Here is a 22,557-nt window from a genome sequence, read left to right on the forward strand (position 1 = left end):
AGTGAATAGCACGTTTAATGAGTTGGTCACACCGCAGGTGAAAGTTACTGAGGGAGATAGAAAATGGGTGACCAAAAGACAGAGCAAGAGTAGGAAGGCAGTGCAGGTGTCCCCTGAGGCCATCTCCCTGCAAAACAGATATACCGCTTTGGATACTGTTGAGGGAGATGGCTCACCAGGGTAACGCAGCAGCAGCCACGTTCATTGCACCAGCAGCCAAGTTCATTGCACCGTGGCTGGCTCTGCTGTGCAGCAGCAGCAGGGCAGGAAGAAGAATGGCAGGGCTATAGTGATTGGGGACTCAATCGTAAGGGGAATAGACAGGCGGTTCTGCGGACGCAATCGAGACTCCAGGATGGTATGTTGCCTCCCTGGTGCAAGGGTCAAGGATGTCTCGGAGCGGCTGCAGGACATTTTGGGGGGGGGGTTTGAAAGTCCAGCTGTCGTGGTGTACATAGGCACCAACGATATAGGTAAAAAGCGGGTCGAGGTCCTACAAGCTGAATTCAGGGAGTTAGGAGTTAAACTAAAAAGTAGGACCCCAAAGGTAATAATGCCAGGATTGCTACCAGTGCCAAGATCAAGTCAGAGTAGGAATGTCAGTATAGATAGGATGAATGCATGGCTTGAGAGATGGTGCAAGAGGGAGAGATTCAAAATCCTGGGGCATTGGAACCGGTTCCTGGGGAAGTGGGACCAGTACAAACCGGACGGTCTGCACCTGGTCAGGACTGGAACCGATGTCCATTGGGGGGGTGTTTGCTAGAGCTGTTGGGGAGGGTTTAAACTAATGTGGCAGCGGGATGGGAACCAATGCAGGAAGTCAGAAGTTAGTAAAATAGTGACAAAAACAAAAGGCAGTAAGGGGGAAAGTGTAAGGCAGAAGCAATAGTCAAAATGGTCGCCACATTACCAGAAGGATGTGGATGCTTTAGAGAGGGTGCAGAGGAGGTTCACCAGGATGTTGCCTGGTATGGAGGGTGCTAGCTATCAAGAAAGGTTGAGTAGATTAAGATTGTTTTCATTGAGTGAGACCTGATTGAGGTCTACAAAATTATGAGAGGTATGGACAGGGTGGAGAGCAACAAGCTTTTTCCAAGAGTGGGGGTGTCAAATACAAGGGATCACGATTTCAAGGTGAAAGGGGAAAAGTTTAAGGGAGATGAGCGTGGAAAGTTTTTTTACGCAGAGGGTGGTGGATGCCTGGAATGCTTTGCCAGCGGAGGTGGTAGAGGCGGGTACGATAGCATTATTTAAGATGTATCTGGACAGATATATGAACGGGTGGGGAACTGAGAGAAGTAGACCTTGGAAAATAGGCAACAGGTTTAGATAAAGGATCTGGATCGGCACAGGCTGGGAGGGCCGAACGGCTTGTTCCTGTGCTGTAATTTTCTTTGTTCTTTTTTCTTAAAAATCAAAAATGGCAACAGTACAAGGTACAGTGACTGAGGGGAGCTCAGTGAATAGGCCCAGAAATAATAAAAGGAATAAAACGGGAAGTAAAAACGTAAATGGTAAGCGATGCGGCAGGTTGTTACATGAAGATATGGGTTCGACAATCAAGAAAATTAGGAGAAAAGTTAAGAGGAAATATAACTTAGGAGAGGTTACTGATCAAGGTGTTAAGATTCAAAACAGAGGTATATAAGATGAGATAAGTGTACTTTACCTGAATTCTCATAGTATTCGGAGTTGATGGCGTAAATCATCGTGAATGACTATGATTTAGTGGCCATTACTGAAACACGGTTAAAGAATGGTCAAGACTGGGAGTTAAATATCAGAGGGCATCAAACTATTCGGAAGGACAGAGTGGATGGTAAGGGAGGTGGTATTGCTCTGTTATTCCAGGATGACATCGGTGCTGTGGAGGATAGGGTTGATCCATTTGGGTGGAAATCAGGATTGTTAAGGCGAAAGTCACTGATAGGAGTAGTCTGTAGGCCACCAAATAGTAACATTATGGTGGGGCAGGCAATCAACAAAGAAATAACTGATGCATGTGAAAAAATGAATGAAATGAAAATCGCTTATTGTCATGAGTAGGCTTCAATGAAGTTACTGTGAAAAGCCTCTAGTCGCCACATTCGGTGCCTGTTCGGGGAGGCTGGCACGGGAATTGAACCGTGCTGCTGGCCTCCCTTGGTCTGCTTTAAAAGCCAGCGATTTAGCCCAGTGTGCTAAACCAGCAATTATCATGGGGGATTTAAACTACCTGTCGATTGGTTTAACCAGGTCGGTCAAGGCAGCCTTGAGGAGGAGGAGTTTATAGAATGTATCCGCAATAGTTTCCTGGAACAGTATATAATGGAACCTACAAGGGAACAAGCAGTCCTAGATCTGGTCCTGTGTAATGAGACAGGATTGATTAATTATCTCATAGTTAGGGATCCTCTCGGAAGGAGCGATCACAATATGGTGGAATTTAAAATACAGATGGAGGGTGAGAAGGTAAAATCAAACACTAGTGTTTTGTGCTTAAACAAAGGAGATTACAATGGGATGAGAGAAGAGCTAGCTAAGGTAGACTGGGAGCAAAGACTTTATGGTGAAACAGTTGAGGAACAGTGGAGAACCTTCCAAGCGATTTTTCACAGTGCTCAGCAAAGGTTTATACCAACAAAAAGGAAGGACAGTCGAAAGAGGGAAAATCGGCCGTGGATATCTAAGGAAATAAGGGAGTATCAAATTGAAGGAAAAAGCATACAAAGTGGCAAAGATTAGTGGGAAACTAGAGTACTGGGAAATCTTTAGGGGACAATAGAAAGCTACTGAAAAAGCTATAAAGAAGAGTAAGATAGATGATGAGAGTAAACTTGCTCAGAATATAAAAGCAGATAGTAAAAATCTCTACAAATATATAAAACAAAAAAAAAAGAGTGGCTACGGTAAATATTTGCCCTTTAGAGGATGAGAAGGGAGATTTAATAATGGGAGATGAAGAAATGGCTGAGGAACTGAACAGGTTTTTGAAATGAAATGAAAATCGCTTATTGTCACGAGTAGGCTTCAATGAAGTTACTGTGAAAAGCCCCTAGTCGCCACATTCCGGCGCCTGTCCGGGGAGGCTAGTACGGGAATCGAACCATGCTGCTGGCCTGCTTGGTCTGCTTTATAAGCCAGCGATTTAGCCTTGTGAGCTAAACCAGCCCCTTTTTGGGTCTGTCTTCACAGTGGAAGACATAAATAACATGCCAGTGACTGATAGAAATGAGGATATGACAGGTGAGGACCTTGAGATGATTGCTATCACTAAGGAGGTAGTAATGGGCAAGCTAATGGGGCTAAACGTAGACAAGTCTCCTGGCCCTGATGGAATGTATCCCACAGTGCTAAAAGAGATGGCTAGGAAAGTTGCAAATGCACTAGTGATAATTTACCAAAACTCACTAGACTCTGGGGCGGTCCGGGCGGATTGCAAATTGGCAAACGTGTCACCACTGTTTTAAAAAGGAGGTAGGCAGAAAGCGGGTAATTATAGGCCAGTGAGCTTAACTTCGGTAAGGGAAGATGCTGGAATCTATCATCAAGGAAGACATAGCGAGGCATCTGGATGGAAATTGTCCCATTGGGCAGACGCAGCATAGGTTCATAAAGGGCAGGTCGTGCCTAACTAATTTAGTGGAATTTTTTGAGGACATTACCAGTGCGGTAGATAATGAGGAGCCAATGGATGTGGTATATCTGGATTTCCAGAAAGCCTATGACAAGTGCCACACAAGATAAGATAAGATGCATGGCATTAAGAGTAAAGTAGTAGCATGGATAGAGGATTGGTTAATTAATAGAAAGCAAAGAATGGGGATTAATGGGTGTTTCTCTGGTTGGCAATCAGTAGCTAGTGGTGTCCCCCAGGGACCAGTGTTGGGCCCACAATTGTTCACAATTTACATATATGATTTGGAGTTGGGGGCCAAGTGCAATGGGCGCGATTCTCCACCGCCCACGCCGGGTGGGAGAATAGCGGGAGGGCCTCCTGACATTTTTCACGCCCTACCGCTATTCTCCCCCCCCCCCCCCCCCCCCCCCCCCCACGCCACGAATCGCCGCTTGCCGTTTTTTACGGCGAGCGGCGATTCTCCAAGGCCGATGGACCGAGCGGCCGGGCCGAGCGCCCGTTTCAACACGGCAGCAAACACACCTGCTGGCTGCAGTTGTGAAACGGGCGCCCAGATGCCCGTTTGGGGCATCTGGGGGCCCGATTGGCACGGCCGTGCCAAGGGGGGCATGGGCCCGCGATCCGTAATGGACGCACTCTTTTCCCTCCGCCGACCCGCAAGATCAAGCCGCCACGTCTTGCGGGGCGGCTGAGGGAAAAGACGACAACTGCGCATGCGCGGGTTGGCGTTGTCCAACCTGCGCATGCGCGGCGGACGTCATCGGCCGCGTCAGCCGGCGTGACGCTTGGCATGCGGCCTTGACGACAGTCGTCAAGGCCACGCCGCCGTGACGCACGGGGTCGCGCTCCTAGCCCCGCCCTGGGGGGAGAATCGGCCCCGGAAGTGGGCGTGAAGGCTGCCGTGGGTCATGGCCTGTCCCACGGCAGCCTTTACGATTCTCCGCATTTGCGGAGAATCTCGCCCAGTGTGTCCAAGTTTGCAGACGACACGAAGATGAGTGGTAAAGCAAAAAGTGCAGAGGATACTGGAAGTCTGCAGAGGGATTTGGATAGCCATGATCTCATTGAATGGTGGAGCAGGCCTGAGGGGCCAGGTGGCCTGCTCCTGCTCCTAGTTCTTATGGAAGCGTACTCTTTTGCTGACCATTACCCCTACCCCTCAAGCCCTTCCGTCAAGTCCAGAGTGAAACACCTGACTCACCCAGCCCTTTTTAAGTCTCATCTGGTCCTTCACCCTCAAGTGAGTCTCCTGCAGCATTGCTACATCGGCTTTCAAACTTTTAAGATGCGCAAGTACCCTTGATCACTTGGCCGGGCCTCCTAACCCCCTCACGTTCCACGTGACTTTCCTAACTGTGGGTCTCTCACCCCCTCTTCTTATCCACCATCATCATACCACCAGGTCCTGCCACATGAGCCTGACCCGCCCCTATGCATTATTAACATCAAACCCCTTCCCCCCCCCTCCCAAAAATCCCCTTGCATTTCCTCTCGAAAAAACATCTCCCAGCATCAGTCCCTTCCCCCCACCCCGCCCTCGCTCGCCTCGTAGGCCCATCAAAACCTGCCAACCAGGTTCCAATGTCCGCAGCCCTCCTCTCACCTCACCTCCGTTGACTAGCCGACTTTAGTTAGCTCGCGCGGGTGGCTCCACCGTCACGTTATACCGTCCCCTCCACCCAGTCCCAGAGAAAGAAAAAACCAAAACAATCCAACAGATACAATTCACTAAACTAAGATATAACCGTCGCAACAATGCCAATTAACCTAACTAATAACTTGTACTCTGTAACAATGTGAAGAGAAGTAAATTACAGTATACGTCAGTAAAAAGAAAGTTATAACATTTGTGCATTTTCCAGCCCCACAATGACAGTCCAGAGTCTCTCTTCCAGCTCCGCTCCTCATGTCTGTCCCAAGCCTTCTGTCCTCACGAACGCCTCAGCCGCCTCCGCTGTCTAGAAATAAAAGTCTTTGGCACCATTGGTCACCCTCAGCTTCGCCGGGTATACCATACCAAATCGCACCCCCTTCTTGTACAGTGCCGCCTTCACTTGCCCGAGCACCGCTCGTCTCTTTGCCAGCTCCACCATCAAGTCCTGGTAGATCCAAACTCCGGCACCATCCCACTGTACCTTGTGCTTCTGCTTCGCCCAGCTTAACACCTTTTCCTTCATGCAGTACTTATGGAAATAGATGATTACTGCTCTTGGCGGCTCATTCACTTTGGGCTTCAGCCTTAACGACCGATGAGATTGGTCCAGTTCGTATCGAGATGGGTTCTCCCCCTCCCCCATCAGCTCCGCCAACTTCTTAGCAAAGCACTCTGTTGGCCTTGGTCCCTCTATCCCTTCGGGCAAGCCCACAATTCTTAGATTGTGCCTCGAGCGGTTCTCCAAATCCTCAAGCTTTGCTCTGAGTCCTCTGTTGGCCTCCACCACCCTCCACAGCTCATCCCCCATCGAGGTGAGCTGGTCGCTGTGCTGCGACGTGGCCTCCTCCACTTCCTTCATCGTCTCGTCCAGCTCTCTCACCTCGGCCGATGTCTTTGCCACAGCGACTCTCACCGGGGCGATTGCCTCCTCCACCAATGACTTCAATGTGACCGCCATCTCCTTCCTCAAAGCCTCCATGCGCCTCGCAAACTGCTTTTCGAGCTCCACCGCTATCACCTCGGTCATCTTCTCCACTAGAAGCAGTGCAGCCCCGCCATGCAGTCCATCCTCCGCCATCTTGTCAGCACTTTTGCCCGTCTTCTCATTCAGCGGCGAGCCCGCGTTTCCTCCCTTCCTCGGCGCTGCTTTTCGCATCCTTTATCGGCTTATTATTTTTCCTTTTTCTCACTCTTCCTTCCTTCTTCAGTCACAAATTTCTTTAAAACTTCTTTCTCTTCTTTTTTTCTGTATACCTCCAGAATTTCCCTGGGACCAGGCTCAGTCTTCTTACCACATTCTTGGCGGGAGCGATCCAATGTGGGACATCTCACCTACATCGCGCCCTGGCTTTGGGCCTGCCACCTCGACCTCTGTTTGGCTCCGCCCCCACTGCTACCTTCCAGTTTTCAGAGGAGAGTAAAAACAGAAAAAAAAATGTCTCTTTTCTGCTCGTGGTCTTTGAGGCCTTCAGCTCTCAGGATGCTCCTTGAGGAAACAGGTCACGATCACCGCTCCTCCTCCACGTTCAGCCGCCCCCGCTGAACCCACCGGGACCAGTCTCTCCCCTCCCGTCTTTTCAACCCCCCAGTTCCCTGAAACGGAGCTTTGATGCTGTCACAGGGCGAGGGAGGCAGGGCCGACCCTGGAGAGGTTTTATTATTTTTTTATCCCCCAAAAACTTTGGTATCAGTCTGCTTCATTGAATTCTATCTGCTCCAAACACATCTCCCCTTTCAGGTCAGTAGTCATTGTACTCTTATCAGCATACCTACCATCATGTGGTAGGATGATACATATACTCAAATCATCTTTCACAATAGTAAAAACAATAATGGTTATACACTCCAAAAGATTAAATACCATTCTCCCCACTCCAAAGTTATTGACCCTTCCAATACCCACTGAAATGGCCTATCTGGCCACCCTGTTGTACCACAACATTCTCAAAATAACTCAGATTGGGCAATAAATGATTACCTTACCAGCAATACCTGCATCCCAAGAATGAATAACGGAAAATAATTGTGTTAGTGGGACGGAAGTGACTAACATACAATCATTTTCAAACCAAATTAAAAACCATCGGTTGTTAAAAATAATTTCCTTGCGTACAAAAAGATGAATGGAGTTCTGTTCAATACATTTCTTCTTAACTTGAAATGAAAATGAAATGAAAATCGCTTATTGTCACAAGTAGGCTTCAATGAAGTTACTGTGAAAAGCCCCTAGTCGCCACATTCCGGCGCCTGTCCGGGGAGGCTGGTGCGGGAACTTTAGGCTTATCCTCAACCTTAGGTTATTCTTCAACGATCAAAGACTTATTCCAAGAATCCCACCAATGCAAGTCGTTTACAAGCTGCTAGATGTGATGCATAGCATTCATATGAAAGGCTATTAACTGGAAACAACTGAGTAATAACGACAGAAGTTTGCTTCTTATCTCAGATATTGTGAAGCGCAAAGAAGTCCAATATTTACAATTCACATTAGGATTCACACCTGGACCATTAATCCATCTTTCAAATATTAATCATTTATTGCACAATTGCAATCATTAGTCTTTATTTCCAACATTCAGGTTAATTTTCTTTTCATCTCACAATTTAATCCATTTAACCAAAATCTGCCTCGAAGGAACACTGATCCGAATTCCTGACTTGTGACCTTCATCAGGCAAAGTATTTTTATACCTGTTCTGTTATGGACATTATTTAGCTTTTATTATTCTTGCCCTGGGTATGGCACACAAGACTGCAAAACTGGGAGGATCTTCATTTTGGAAAATTAATTTGCAGGTCTTTAATAATCTCTTCTGTAATCCAGGAGGAAAGATATCTTCAAGAGATGAGTTTGGGTAACACGATTTAGTCTGCTAAGTAACAAGACTTAAAAATGAATGACGGTTAATACATTAAAACACTCAAATTATTTTACTGTAACAATACCTCTCTTCTTGCCAAAACAAATGCCAGTGAAATGATTCACTAATTGTTTTGGATACCACTGATACGAAGACCAATGTCTTAGGTGGAAGATGGCTTTGGGCTGGCAGCTTCGGAGGGAGACTTTATGCTGTGCAACCTTATCCTTGACCATCTGTTGTCTTTCTTTGCCCTCTCCTCTAAATCTCCCCATTTCCACTGTTTTTTTTCTTGGCACTCATTGTGGGTACATTTCAGTCCCAACTACAAGTCAACTTGTAGTTGAAGTTAGCTGGACCTACTGCCCATCCCATGTTACAAATCACAAACGCGCACTGCATTTGTTGCCAACCCTTGTGCATTGACTAGAGCTTTTTCACCAATTGCCAACAAAGTAAACAAACAAGAATTACAATTAACACTGTTGATTAACCTGTACTTAAAACAAATTAGCAGCAGCTAACAAACAAAAGTATTGCATTAAGAAACTAAATTATTTGCTCATACCAGTAAAAAAAATCTTCTGCAGCCCAGAATATTTTTTCTTTTTTAAAAATCTGACAAAATCGAATTGATCACACAACAGATGTAGGTACGGTTTCTCAATGTTTAATAGTTGAACAGGCGATTATGTACACAAGGAGCTATCAACACATGGAATGAGCTAGTGTAGGTCTGTCCAACCCGCAGACCGTAGTCCCTCTTTGTGGACCATAAAGTGATTGTTGAAAATGCCTGTAAAATGGGTGAGAGTTTGACGATTTCTGCAGGACACTGCTCCTCCAATCACAGCCTGTTTCTCTCACTTTTGCTGCTGATTGGCTCATTAGCTCAGCAGCAAACATACGAGAGAAACAGGCTGTGATTGGAGAGGCAGCAAACACTAACAACTGAAAGGGACTTTGGAACTCATGCGCCTCGCTCATCACACTTTTCAATGGCCGCAGATACTTTGATCCTGCTCCTCGTGTCCTGCCTGCCTTCCGGTGTTTTGGACCTGCTCCAGCCACATTCCACCTCTGCACTCCCTTCGGCAGACATCCCCATTCAGGTGCCGCTAGGCGCCCAAGTGGATGAGCGGGTGTGGGCGCCCGAGGGGGAATGAGCGAGCATGTTTGTGAGTGAATGAGTGTGGGGGTGGGTCGAGTGTGAGGGGAGTGTGTCTCTGTGGTCAGACTCATTCCCTGTCTCACCAATTCACACAGTGGGCGTGTGTAATTGAGCGAACACCATAAGCCTATGTATGAGTGAGCTCGAAACACACACTCTAATGGTGGTCATTAATTACTACTCACTTTTTTACTTGTTAATATAACGTTGTGACATTTATTGTTGCTCAGCAAGTTGTTTCCTTTCATAAGTCAACTTAAAAAAATAAATCATGTTTGTCAAACCAGATCCATCCCATGTGAGAAACATTAACATGGGGCCCCACCCACCTGGACTAGTGGATACAGTGGTGGAGGCAAAGACCCTGAAACATTGAATAATTGAATAACTATTTGGATGCAGCAATGGATGCATTTTCCATATTGAAGCAGAACTAGCTGGTAGAAATTCCAATTCAACTTTGTACAGTCCACATTCTCAGCCCACATCTTCCCACCCATTGAAGTTAATGTGCAGAAATTCATGGGCAAGAAGTGTACAATTGCAACTTTTACTCCTGGTACATTTGAATAGTCATGTCAAAATTTCTACCCTTAAACAGAGAAACCAAACGGACGGGGAGAATCAGAGATATGGGTGTAGAATTGCTTCTAATTCAGGTCTCAGAAGAGAAATTAGTTTGGACCAGATAAATTTTACGGCATAAGCACCCATTAAAAAAAATATATAAAGTTAGAGTGCCCAATTCTTTTTTCCCAAATTAAGGGGCAATTTAGCGTGGCAAATCTACCCTCCCCTGCACATCTTTGAGTTTGTGGGGGGTAAGACCCACGCAGACACAGGGAGAATGTGCAAAACCACACAGACAGTGACCCGGGTCCTCGGCACCGTGAGGCAGAAGTGCTAACTACTGTGCCACCATGCCGCCCCATTAGCATCCATTTTTATTTGTAGTTTTGCAGTTACCTTTTTGTAGAGCGCTGGGGAACGAGAGAGTTACTTTCTCATCTTCATTTTGATAATTGAAACCTGTTGCATTTATTTCTGTAAAAAAAAGCAGGTAACTTATATTAAAACAAACAAATTACTAATTATACCCTTATATTTATGTAATATAATAATCTACAATAGCTCAAAACAATTTGGGCCAACTATGAATTGCAAGCTTTTTATGTGGAAAGTGGTTTTGCCCTCCTGTTCATCATATTGGTACATTTAAGCTGGAAGAAACGAGCAGCGACACCCAAACGCGCTCACCCCTACACAGAGATGGGCAACGACACATGCGTTGAGCACTCTGGCAGTGACGCACAACCCATACACCCACCTCCCTTTAAAACATACCTTTACATTATAGCTTTCAAAAACATGTACAAAAAATACTCTTGGTCCTATTTTAAAATTCATTTTACAGGGCGTGGGCATCACTGGCTGTGCCAGCATTTATTCCCCATCCCTAACTGCCCTTTCAGAGGGTATTTGAGAGTCAACCTCCTAGCTGTGGGTCTGGAGTCACATGTAGGCCAGACCAGGTAATGATGGCAGATTTCCTTCCCTACAGACATTAGTGAACCAGGTGCTTTTTTATAACAATCAATCATGGCTTCGCAGTCACCATTAGACATAATTCCAGATTTTTATTGAACTCTGGGGCAGCACGGTAGCATTGTGGGGCAGCACGGTAGCATTGTGGGGCAGCACGGTAGCATTGTGGGGCAGCACGGTAGCATTGTGAGGCAGCACGGTAGCATTGTGGGGCAGCACGGTAGCATTGTGGGGCAGCATGGTAGCATTGTGGGGCAGCACGGTAGCATTGTGGATAGCACAGTCGCTTCACAGCTCCAGGGTCCCAGGTTCAAATCCCGGCTTGGGTCACTGTCTGTGCGGAGTCTGCACATCCTCCCAGTGTGTGCGTGGGTTTCCTCCGGGTGCTCCGGTTTCCTCCCACAGTCACAAAGATGTGCAGGTTAGGTGGACTGGCCATGATAAATTGCCCTTTGTGTCCAAAATTGCCCTTAGTGTTGGGTGGGGTTACTGGGTTATGGGGATAGGGTGGAGGTGTTGACCTTGGGTAGGGTGCTCTTTCCAAGAGCCGGTGGCTACTCGATGGACCGAATGGCCTCCTTCTGCACTGGAAATTCCATGAAAATCTATGAAATTTCACCATCTGCCATGGCGGGATTTGAATCCTGGTCCCCAGATCTTGCTCTGTGTCTTGGGATTACCAGCCAGTGACAATACCACTGCCTCCGCTAAAAAGTATTTATTCATTCAGGGTGTGGCTTTCACTATCTGAGCCAGCATTTATTGCCCATTCCTAATTTTCTTTGAACTGAATGGCTTGCTAGGCCATTTCAGAGGCATTTAAGAGTCAACCACATTGCTGTCGACGTGGCGTCATGTCGGCCAAATTAGGTAAAGGTGGCAGATTTGTTTCCTGAAAGGACATTAGTGAATCAGATGGATTTTTATGACAATAAACAATGGTTTCATGATCATCATTAGACTTAATTCCAGACTTTTTCAGAATCTGAGAATCAAACCTGGGTCCCAGGATCATTACCCTGGGTCTCTGTATTACTAGTCCAATGACAATACCAATATGCCACCACCTCCCGCACTCTCTATTAGGTTGGCATTTTTGTACACTTTGATGAAGGGGAGCATGAGCAAGATTTTTGTCTGATGTTACTCTTCCTTAACCCAGGGTCACAAAGGCCAACACTGATCCAATGTTTTCACCGTTCCAATCACTATTTATAATGGCAATCAGAGCAGAACATCATGTTCATTGGCTCTCAGTTCTTACTATAAATACGGACTTAACACAAATATTAAGCAGCAATTCATTGCAATTACTTGCAGCAGTACATGTTCACATCACTTAGAACATAGAACATTACAGCGCAGTACGGGCCCTTCGGCCCTCGATGTTGCGCCGACCCTGTCAACTACACTTTACTGAACAAAGTAATCTCCAAATTTACAACAATAGCATTGTCATAGTCTTGGGACACTTTTGTCACGTTTCTGCAGAAACATTTTAGGATTGAGAAACTACTGCTCAAACAAAAATATCTCCTTTAGATTGTGCCCAAAAATCCAATATGTATATAATTGAACCCTGACAATTTAGCAGCACGGCAAAACAAGTCTAGATTTGAGATTTTAAATCTCAAAAGTTACAATGATGCCTTACTGCATTAACAGTTCTGCACAAACATTTGAAATCACAGGGCAAGGTCACACCTATTAAACATGGATGGGGAAGAAAGACCCTTTGAAACCATGTTTTCAAATTGCTAGTGTTCTCATTAACTTGTATTTACATAGCACCTTTAATGAAGATGAAAATCTCAAGTTACCTTCACAGAGCCGTAAGGAAAACAACAAACAGGATCGAGGGAGATATTAAAAAAGGTGACCAAAAGATTGGTAAATAGGATTGGCTTCAAGAAGGGTCTCAAAAAAGGAGAGAGTGAGATTAACAGAGGACAGAGACTATGCTGCAGAATGTGAGGAAATGGGAAAACAGAACCATGGAAATGGAACTATTAACTATATCAGCCAGCAGGGGCAAGAAACTAGTCAAATGGTCAGCAGTTTAGTGGAGACTGGGGGTGGGCCAAAAAAAGCAAAACGGTCGGTATATTTATTATCCACAATGATCCTCGAGTAGCTGGCTTTTGCAAAAGTAAAGCCTGATGTGGATGGCCTGAGCTTTGTGCATAAATGAACAACAATCTGGAGGAACCTGCGAAGGGGTGGTGATTGGTGATCTGTAATCAGTCTAAAGGGCGAGGTAAGGTAAGCCCTCCAGCAGGTATACTGGACAGAAGTGCTAATCAATCAAAATCACTGGGCAGGACATGTCTTTCGTATGCCTGATTTGCAAAGCAGCTGCTCTACTCAGCGCTCAGTCGCAGCACAAGACTCCCAGGAGGATAGCGTAAATGCTTTAGGGGTGTCCTCAAAGCACTCTGAAAAGATCAAACATCACCATCAACTCATGCAAGTCCATATGAACATACGAATTAGGAGTAGTGAGCCACTCTGCTCCACGAGCCTGCTCCACCGTTAAATAAGACCACGGCTGATCTGAATGTAACCTCAACACCACGTTCCCATCTAACCCCAATATATATATAATAATAATAGCTTATTGTCACAAGTAGGCTTCAATTAAGTTACTGTGAAAAGCCCCTAGTCGCCACATTCGCCGCTTGTTAGGGGAGATATATTTGCTTTCAATAAGTATCTAGCTCTACCTTAAAAATATTCAAAGACTCTGCTTCAACCACCTGTTGAGGAAAGACTTCTGACTCTAAGAAAAAAAGTTTTTAATGGCCAATTTCTTATTTTTAAACAGTGACGCCTAGTTCTAGATTCTCCAACAAGAGGAAATGTCCTTTCCACACCCACTGTTAACACTCGCTTAGGATCTTGCAGGTTTCAATCAAGATCTCTTACACTTCTAAATTCCAGCAGATGCAAGCTTAGCCTCTGCAACCTTTCCTCATAAGACAACCTGCCCATTCCAGTTATTAGTCTAGTAGACCTTCTCTGAACTGTTGCCAATGCATTTACATTCTTCCTTAAATGAGAACAATACTGTACACAGTATTCCAGATGTGGTTTCACCAATGCCCTTGATAACTAAAGCACAACCTCTCTACTTCTTGTGACTTGCACTAGGACACCCAGATCCCTCGGCATCTCAGAGCTCTGCAATTTAACACCATTTGGATAATACGCTTCTTTTTTTCCCCCACCTGCCAAAATGGACAATTTAACAATTTTCCCACATTATTGTAGTCCATAGTCCCTGGCTTGTGAGTGACCAAAATGGAAACAGTTCATTCGGGAAGGCAGCAAAATTCCATCACATGCAGAGGCAAAATAAATGTGTCAGAGAGAGCACACATATCTGCCCGACTCTTCAAGCACCTTGGGTGTGGCAGAGTCTGCAGATCTTATGTTGAACTTATCAGTCATCTCAGTGTTCATCAAACCAGAGTGGAAGAAAGTCATTCTATCCCAAGATTCAGCCCAAGAAGAAAATACTGGACAGTGAGATTAGTGGGAGGAAAATAGGACAACCAAGGTAACTTCTCATGAGCAGAGTTGTAAATGCTTCAATTGGCTTTTTAACATACATGGGACTGACCTGTGTGACATCAGACTGCAACATACACAAATCAATTTCTAGGTTCAGAGACAGTTCAGGAGAGAGTGAATTGAGGAGCCAATTATGGGGCAGCATATCATTGGGATGCTGAGCTTACAGCCTCATAGATCAGAGAGTCAATCAGAGTTGACTGAGCTGGCAGAAGTTGATTCTCAAGTCTAGCAATGTTAGCATTGGACGCTAGCACATCTGGTGAAAGTAAAGGGGAAATCTATAGGATTCAGTGAAGACAAGGAAGCTGGAACAACAACTACAGGGAGAACAAGCAACTTTTTATATAGTGGGTGGGTAATAATTTGTTTACTTGCATGGATCCTTTAAACATTTTGCGTGATCTTTCACACACAGTAACTTAAAGGGACTGACCGTAATGCAGCCTGCAGAGGAACCTTTAGGTTGCTGCACAGCTGCGTAACTAAGGGAACACGGTGGCAACAGAAATTCGAGAGACTTGTCCAAAGTAGTCCAGGGAATGGTGACGGACAAGTCCTGAAGAATGTCTGCAGCAGAATCAATGATTCAGTAATCAAGCTGATATTCACCAGGCAGAGATCATTCAGCAGCATAAGACTTCCATTTGATCAATGGCTGGATGTAAAATTTAGACCAAGCTAAACAGCAACTTACATTTATATATGTCATCTGCATTGTAGTAAAATGTCCCAAGCAGTTGCACAGGAGCGTTACTGAGCAAAATTTGCTACTTAGTCATGCAAGGAGCTATTAGGGCAGGATGTTTGGTCAAAGAGGTAAGTTTTAAACAGCAACTTAAAAGGAGGAGAGCGTGCTCAGGTTCTAAGCAGCTGACGGTATGATGCCAATGATGGAACAACGAAAACTGGAGATATGCAATTGGCCAAAATTGCAAGAGCACAATTTTGTGGTTAGGTGTCAGAGAGGATGTATGGGTCAAAGAAAACATGACTTTTATGTGGCAATACTTCCTTTCTCCATTAAAGGAACTCCATTACTTTTATCTTAATAATCCTATACAAGAGGAGCATTAAGTTTGATCTTCCCTTCCTGAACATGTCAGAATCGTAAATAACTTTAATCTGCTATATATATTCCTGTTACTCCCGTGACATCTACAGTTGCGGCTAATGTAATCAAACTGGAGCGTGTACATAAATTCCACAGTTTTGTTTTTTTTTTAAATCTTCCTCCTGTTTAAAATTAAATTCTAAATACACCATCAGGCTTCTAGTGGGTGGGGTGGGGGGGGGGAAAGAGAGAGAATCAATAGTTAGGGGAATGGATAGGATATTCTGTGGTCGCGATCGAGACTCCCAGAAGGTATGTTGCTTCCCAGGTGCCAGGGATGTCTCGGATAGAGTCTACAGGATTCTTAAGGTGGAGGGTGAGCAACCAGAAGTCATGGTGCACATAGGCACCAATGGCACAGCTAAGAAAAGGGATGAGAATCTACAAAGTGATTTTAGGGAGTTAGGTTGAAAGCTAAAGAGCAGGACAAGCAGAGTAGTGATCTCAGGATTGCTACCGGTGCCACGTGCAAGTGAGGCAAGGAACAGAGAGCGAGTGCAGCTGAACACATGGCTACAGGGCTGGTGCAGGAGGGAAGGCTTCAGATATGTGGATCATTGGGATATCTTCTGGGGAAGGTGGGACCTGTATATGAAAGACGGATTACACCTAACTGGAGAAGGAACCAATATCCTGGGTGGGAGGTTTGCTAGAGCTCTTCGGGAGGGTTTAAACTAGTTTGGCAGGGGGATGGGAACCAGAGCTATGGATCAGAGGATAGGATAGCTGTTGAACAGGCAGAAATATTATGCAGCAAGTCTGTGAGGAAGGATAGACAGTTGGTAGGGCAAAGTTGCGCTCAGTGGAATGGGTTAAAGTGTGTCTGTTTCAATGCAAGGAGTGTCAGGAATAAGGGAGATGAACTTGGAGCATGGATCAGTATTTGGAACTATGATATTGTGGCCATTACGGAGGCATGGATTTCACAGGGACAGGAATGGTTGTTAGATGTTCCGGGGTTTATATGTTTTCAGAAGAATAGGGAGGAAGGTAAATGAGGAGTGGGAGGAAAAGGAGGTAGTTGAGGAGGGTTTGTCTACTGAGTCAGTATGGGTGCAAGTCAGAAACTAGAAAGGAGTAGTCACTTTATTGGGAGTTCTCTATAGACCCCCCAATAGCAGCAGAGCGATAGAGGAACAGATTGGGCAGGAGATCTTGGAAAAGTGCAAAGTAACAGAGTTGTTGTCATGGGTGACTTCAAATTCCCCAATATTGACTGGGACTTCCTTTGTGCAAATGGTTTGGATGGAGCAGATTTTGTCAGGTGTGTACAGGAAGGATTCCTGACTCAATATGTAGATAGGCCAACTAGGGGGGAGGCCCTGTTGGACTTGGTGCTCGACAACGAGCCAGAGCAGGTATCGGATGTCTCGGTGGGAGAGCATTTCGGTGACAGTGACCACAACTCCTTGACCTTTACCATAGTCAAGGACAGTAGTGGGAAGTTGTGCGTGGAATCCGAGGAGATAGGAGAGGAGCTAAATGAGTATTTTTCGTCTGTATTCACACAGGGAAAAAGACAATGTTGTTGAGGAGAATACTGAGATACAGGCTACTAGACTAGAAGGGCTTGAGGTTCATAAGGAGGTGGTGTTAGCGATTCTGAAAAGTGCGAAAATAGATAAGTCCCCGGGGCCAGATGGGATTTATCCTAGGATTCTCTGGGAAGCTAGGGAAGAGATTGCTGAGCCATTGGCTTTGATCTTCAAGTCATCTTTGTCTACAGGAATAGTGCCAGATGACTGGAGGATAGCAAATGTTGTCCCCTTGTTCAAGAAGGGGAGTAGAGATAACCCCGGTAACTATAGACCAGTGAGCCTTACTTCTGTTGTAGGAAAAGTCTTGGAAAGGTTTATAACAGATAGTATGTATAATCATCTGGAAAGGAATAATTTGATTAGAGATAGTCAACATGGTTTTGTGAAGGGTAGGTCATCCCTCACAAACCATATTGAGTTCTTCGAGAAGGTGACCAAACAGGTGGATGAGGGTAAAGCAGTTGATGTGGTGTATATGGATTTCAGTAAAGCGTTTGATAAGGTTCCTTGGTGATGATCTTTGTGTCCTCACTCTCCACTGGATGATTGGAAGGAGGAGAATGTGGTTTCCCTATTCAAGAAAGGGAATAGGGAAATCCTTGGGAATTACAGACCCATCAGTCTTACGTCTGTGGTGAGCAAAATATTGGAAAGGATTCTGAGAGATAGAATTTGATTATTTAGAAAAACATAGTTTGGAGGGCAGCACGGTGGCCTAGTGGTTAGCACAACCGCATCACGGCGCTGAGGTCCCAGGTTCGATCCCGGCTCTGGGTCACTGTCCGTGTGGAGTTTGCACATTCTCCCCATGTCTGCGTGGGTTTCGCCCCCACAACCCAAAAATGTGCAGAATAGGTGGATTGGCCACGCTAAATTGCCCCTTAATAGAAAAAATAATTGGGTAATCTAAATTTATTTTAAAAAAATATTAAAAAAAAAAAAAAAAAGAAAAACATAGTTTGATTAAAGATAGCCAGCATGGCTTTGTGAGGGGCAGGTCATGCCTCACAAGCCTCATTGAATTCTTTGAGGATGTGACTAGACACCATTGATGAAGGTCGGGCAGTGGATGTGGTGTCTATGGATTTCAGTAAGGCATTTAATACGGTTCCCCATGGTAGGCTCCTTCAGAAAGTTAGGGGCCATGGGATACAGGGAAATTTGGCTGTCTGGATACAGAATTGGCTGGCCGAAAAAAGACAGCGAATGGTAGTGGTGGAAAGTATTCCGCCTGGAGTTCGGTGACCAATGGTGTCCCACAAGGATCTGTTCTGGGACCTCTGCTCTTTGTGGTTTTTATAAATGACTTGGATGAGGAAGTGGAAGGGTGGGTTAGCAAGTTTGCCGATGACACAAAGGTTAGGGGAGTTGTAGATAGTGTTGAGGGTTGTTGCAGGTTACAACAGGACATTGACAGGATGCAGAGCTGGGCTGAGAAGTGGCAGATGGAGTTCAACCTTGATAAATGTGAAGTGATTAATTTTGGAAGGTCGAATTTGAATGCTGAATACAGGGTTAAAGGCAGGATTCTTGGAAGTGTGGAGGAACAAGAGAGATCTCGGGGTCCACGTACATAGATCCCTCAAAGTTGCCACCCAGGTTGATAGAGTTGTTAAGAAGGCGTATAGTGTGTTGGTTTTCATTAACAGGGGGATTGAGTTTAAGAGCCGCAAGGTTTTCCTTTACAAAACTCTAGTTCGACCACACTTGGAATATTGTGTCCAGTTCTGGTCGCCTTGTTATAGGAAGGATGTGGATGCTTTGGAGAGGGTACAGAGGAGATTTTCCAGGATGCTGCCTGGACTGGAGGACACGTCTTATGAAGAAAGGTTGAGGGAGCTAGGGCTTTTCGAAGAAGGCAGAGAGGTGACTTGATAGAAGTGTGCAAGGTAATGAGAGGCATGGATAGAGTGGATAGCCAGAGACTTTTCCCCAGGGTGGAAATGGCTGTCACGAGGGGACATAATTTTAAGATGATTGGAGGAAGGTATAAGAGAGATGTCAGAAGTAGGTTCTTTAGAGAGTGGTGGGTGTGTGGAATGCACTGCCAGCAGAGGTGGAGGAGTCAGTCATTCGGAACATTTAAGCGACTCTTAGACAGGCACACGGACAGCTGTAAATTAAAGGGGTGTAGGTTAGGTTGATCTTAGATTAGGATAAATGGTCGGCACAACATCGTGGGCTGAAGGGCCTGTGCTGTGCTGTACTGCTCTATGTACATATTACATCAGCAGATTGACAGCAGTGAGAGTCCAGATAAATGGTGGAATGGCAGTGCCGAATATCACCTGCCTGCATCGTCAGAGCATGTCACAGGGGGGCAGCATGTAGATGAGCAATATAGGAGTCACTTCTGTTTTCATAATTTATTTTAGTATTTTCCTCGAACAGAGTCCACTTTTACATTACAACCCAGGTCCTGAGATAACAGCAGTGGTAGAGAGCTCTGCTGCATTTACTTTTACATTCACCTGAGGAAGGAGCTGCGCTCCGAAAGCTCGTGTTTGAAACAAACCTGTTGGACTTTAACCTGGTGTTGTAAGACTTCTTACTGTGCTCACCCCAGTCCAACGCCGGCATCTCCACATCATCGCATTTACTTGTGGACGGGGCAGCTGGTCTGCTTGTGAGTCAGATCATCAGTTGCTGTCTCCATTTTACACTGTGACATTTTGGTTTGTGTGCATTAGCAACTTTCTGTTTTCTACCTGACGTTATGGGACATGCCACCAGAATTTGAATTTGAATTTGAATTAGTTTGGATTTATACGGAACATCCCAGTGTGTAATTGACTACAACTGCCAGAACCACACTTTTTACAAGTCCACCATGGGCAAGCAAATGTCAGGAAAAGGCAGTTAAAAATGAGTTTTCTGGCCTTGCAAGTCCAAGATATAGAGTTTTCAGGTAAACAGGGTACAACAAGACACCAATATTAGGACCAGTGGTTCAAAACCAACATAAAATGACTCATGATCCTTCTCTCTCTGTGTGCTTACTCAAGGCAAAAAACAGGAACTAAATGGCCACATCCTTTGTTTCCACTACATAGTGAAAAGTGAGTATCTTACAAATGATATCCAGAAAGTTCCAGAAGTAAACAGAAATGAAATAATAGAAGTGGGCAGATGGTGCACCATTGGAGAGATGAAAGACATTTTGTATCCTCTATCCAAAAAGTAAATCTAGATTTTGTATTCAAAAGTTGATGGTTAATTTGGAACACTGCAACTTTCTAGTTTCTAACAGAGTAATTTCCCATTAAACAAAGCGAATGCAGTCTGCTCGATTTCACAGCCTTTATTATGGAAACTCCAAAACACATCATGGCCAATGACTTCTAGCCAATTTAATTTACTGACAGTCCAAACAAAAATCTAAAACAGCAATAAAAGCAAGTGTTGGGAGAACCAAGCAGGTCCGGCTGCTTCTGTGGAGAGAGAAATAGAGTTGACATTTCAAGTCCAATATAACTTGATTGAAACGGAAGAGAGGCAGAAATGTAATGCGTTTCATGCTGTTGGAAAAGGGGAACGGTTCAGGTGGAGCAAAGGAGGAAGGTCAGGGATAGAGAGGAGAGCAGAGGAGATTAAATTACAGAGATAGCATGGAACAAAAGGCAAAAAGAGTGGGAATGGTAGTAGTAAAGGAACAAAGCATTGGTCCAGGGGAGGTTTTTTTTTTGGAAATGTTTTTTATTTTTCATATTTTATGTCCAACAAATTACAAATTATTAGGGAAAAAAACACGCAAAATTAACATGTATATTTACGGGTAAGCATCTTCATAATAACAACTGTGGCCACCCCCTTTAACCGGCATACATATTTTACATTCCCCAATATGGCCGAGGCACATGTTTATAGGCATTTATTTACAATTTGGTTTTGGGCCTTAGCTTGCCATCAGACTGTCGCTTGCGGCTTTGTCCTTCCTTTTTTTTTGAATAATTTTTATTCAAGTTTTCAACAACAAATTTTATCACAACAGAGAAAAACAGTAACCTCTCCTCTCCAATACAAAAACAATAAATTAACAAGAAAAATAAATAAGCGTAAAACCATGAGAACAAATCCCCATAACGAACCTGTAGCCCCCCCCCCCCCCCCCCCCCCGATTCCCGTCATTTTCCCCTGATTCTTGGCCACCCGACTATTCTTCCTCTTGTTCGTTGGCCACAAACAGGTCCCGGAACAATTGCATGAATGGCTCCCACGTTCTGTGGAAGCCGTCGTCTGACCCTCGGATGGCGAATTTGATTTTCTCCATTTGGAGAGATTCCGAGAGGTCGGACAGCCAGTCTGCAGCTCTGGGTGGTGCTGCTGACCGCCAGCCAAACAGGATTCTACGGCGGGCGATCAGGGAGGCAAAGGCAAGGGCGTCCGCCCTCCTCCCCAGGAATAGATCTAGCTGGTCTGAAACCCCGAAGACCGCCACTATCGGGCATGGCTCCACCCTCACCCCCACCACTTTGGACATAGCCTCAAAGAAGGCTGTCCAGTACTCCACAAGTCTGGGGCAAGACCAGAACATGTGGGCGTGGTTGGCCGGGCCTCTTTGGCACCGTTCACATCTGTCCTCCACCTCCGGGAAGAACCTACTCATACGGTTTGTTGTTAAGTGGCTCTATGTACCACTTTTAGTTGCGTCAGGCTGAGCCTTGCGCATGTGGAGGTGGAGTTGACCCTATGCAGTGCTTCGCTCCAGAGTCCCCACCCTATCTCAATCCCCAGGTCATCCTCCCATTTCTTGTTGCGTCCAGTACGGTGTCGTCCCTTTCTACCAGTCAGTCATACATGCCCCCTTTCTCTAGGATACTTGCATCCAGTAGGTCTTCCAGTAGTGCAGGGGAGGTTTTTACAGCAGAATAAAGAACTGCGCTGCCTGAAAGCAAACATGAGAACAAGATACAGCCTGCACTAAGGGAGAGGAAAAAATGGAGGACAGAGTTCGTGGTCTGAAGTTGTTGGACTCAATATTGAGTCCAGAAGGCTGTTAAGTGACTGATCCTCAAGCTTGCATGGGACTTTAATGGAACATTGCAGCAGGCAGAGGATAGAAATGTGAGCGTGAGAGCAAAGTGGTGAATTGAAATGGCAATGTTTGTGGAGTGAATAGTGTGGTGATGTGCAACCTTGTAAATACATAATGGGTTAATGTAAATACACTAAGACTAAGTAAACAGTAGAGGGAGCACCAGAGACATCATGACATGCAGACATACAGCTAATGAACACATAGGACACGACCAATGGGCAGTCAAGACACCCAGAGGTGACACGACCAAAGGGGGCAACCCATATAAAAGGACAGGGCACACATGCTCTCTCTCTTTCCACAGGCGATACTCAGAGAAGCACAGGGGCAGATCAGAAGCATCACACCTACCGCATGGCTTAGAGCAGACTGGTTTAGCAGGAGAGCCGAACTCAAGTAGGAGAATTGTTAACTGTTCAATAAACGTGTGAAACCTATCTC

The 22,557-nt window shown here is 45.2% G+C and overlaps 1 protein-coding gene across 3 annotated transcripts in view; it reads right to left on the reverse strand.

Annotated features, from left to right (window-relative positions):
- The window catches only part of npepps (aminopeptidase puromycin sensitive), a 328,961-nt gene that overhangs the window by 185,144 nt on the left and 121,260 nt on the right, over nucleotides 1-22,557 (reverse strand). For all 3 annotated transcript variants that reach the window (XR_005458182.1, XM_038779185.1, XM_038779184.1), the window contains exon 3: nucleotides 10,275-10,352. Coding sequence is in view for 2 of the 3 variants with exons in the window: in XM_038779185.1 (XP_038635113.1) it covers nucleotides 10,275-10,352 (78 nt within the window). In the remaining variant the exon portion in view is untranslated. The remainder of the gene's footprint in view (nucleotides 1-10,274; nucleotides 10,353-22,557) is intronic.

Source organism: Scyliorhinus canicula, chromosome 19, assembly GCF_902713615.1.
Source record: "Scyliorhinus canicula chromosome 19, sScyCan1.1, whole genome shotgun sequence".
In the NCBI taxonomy this organism is placed as follows: Eukaryota; Metazoa; Chordata; class Chondrichthyes; order Carcharhiniformes; family Scyliorhinidae; genus Scyliorhinus; species Scyliorhinus canicula.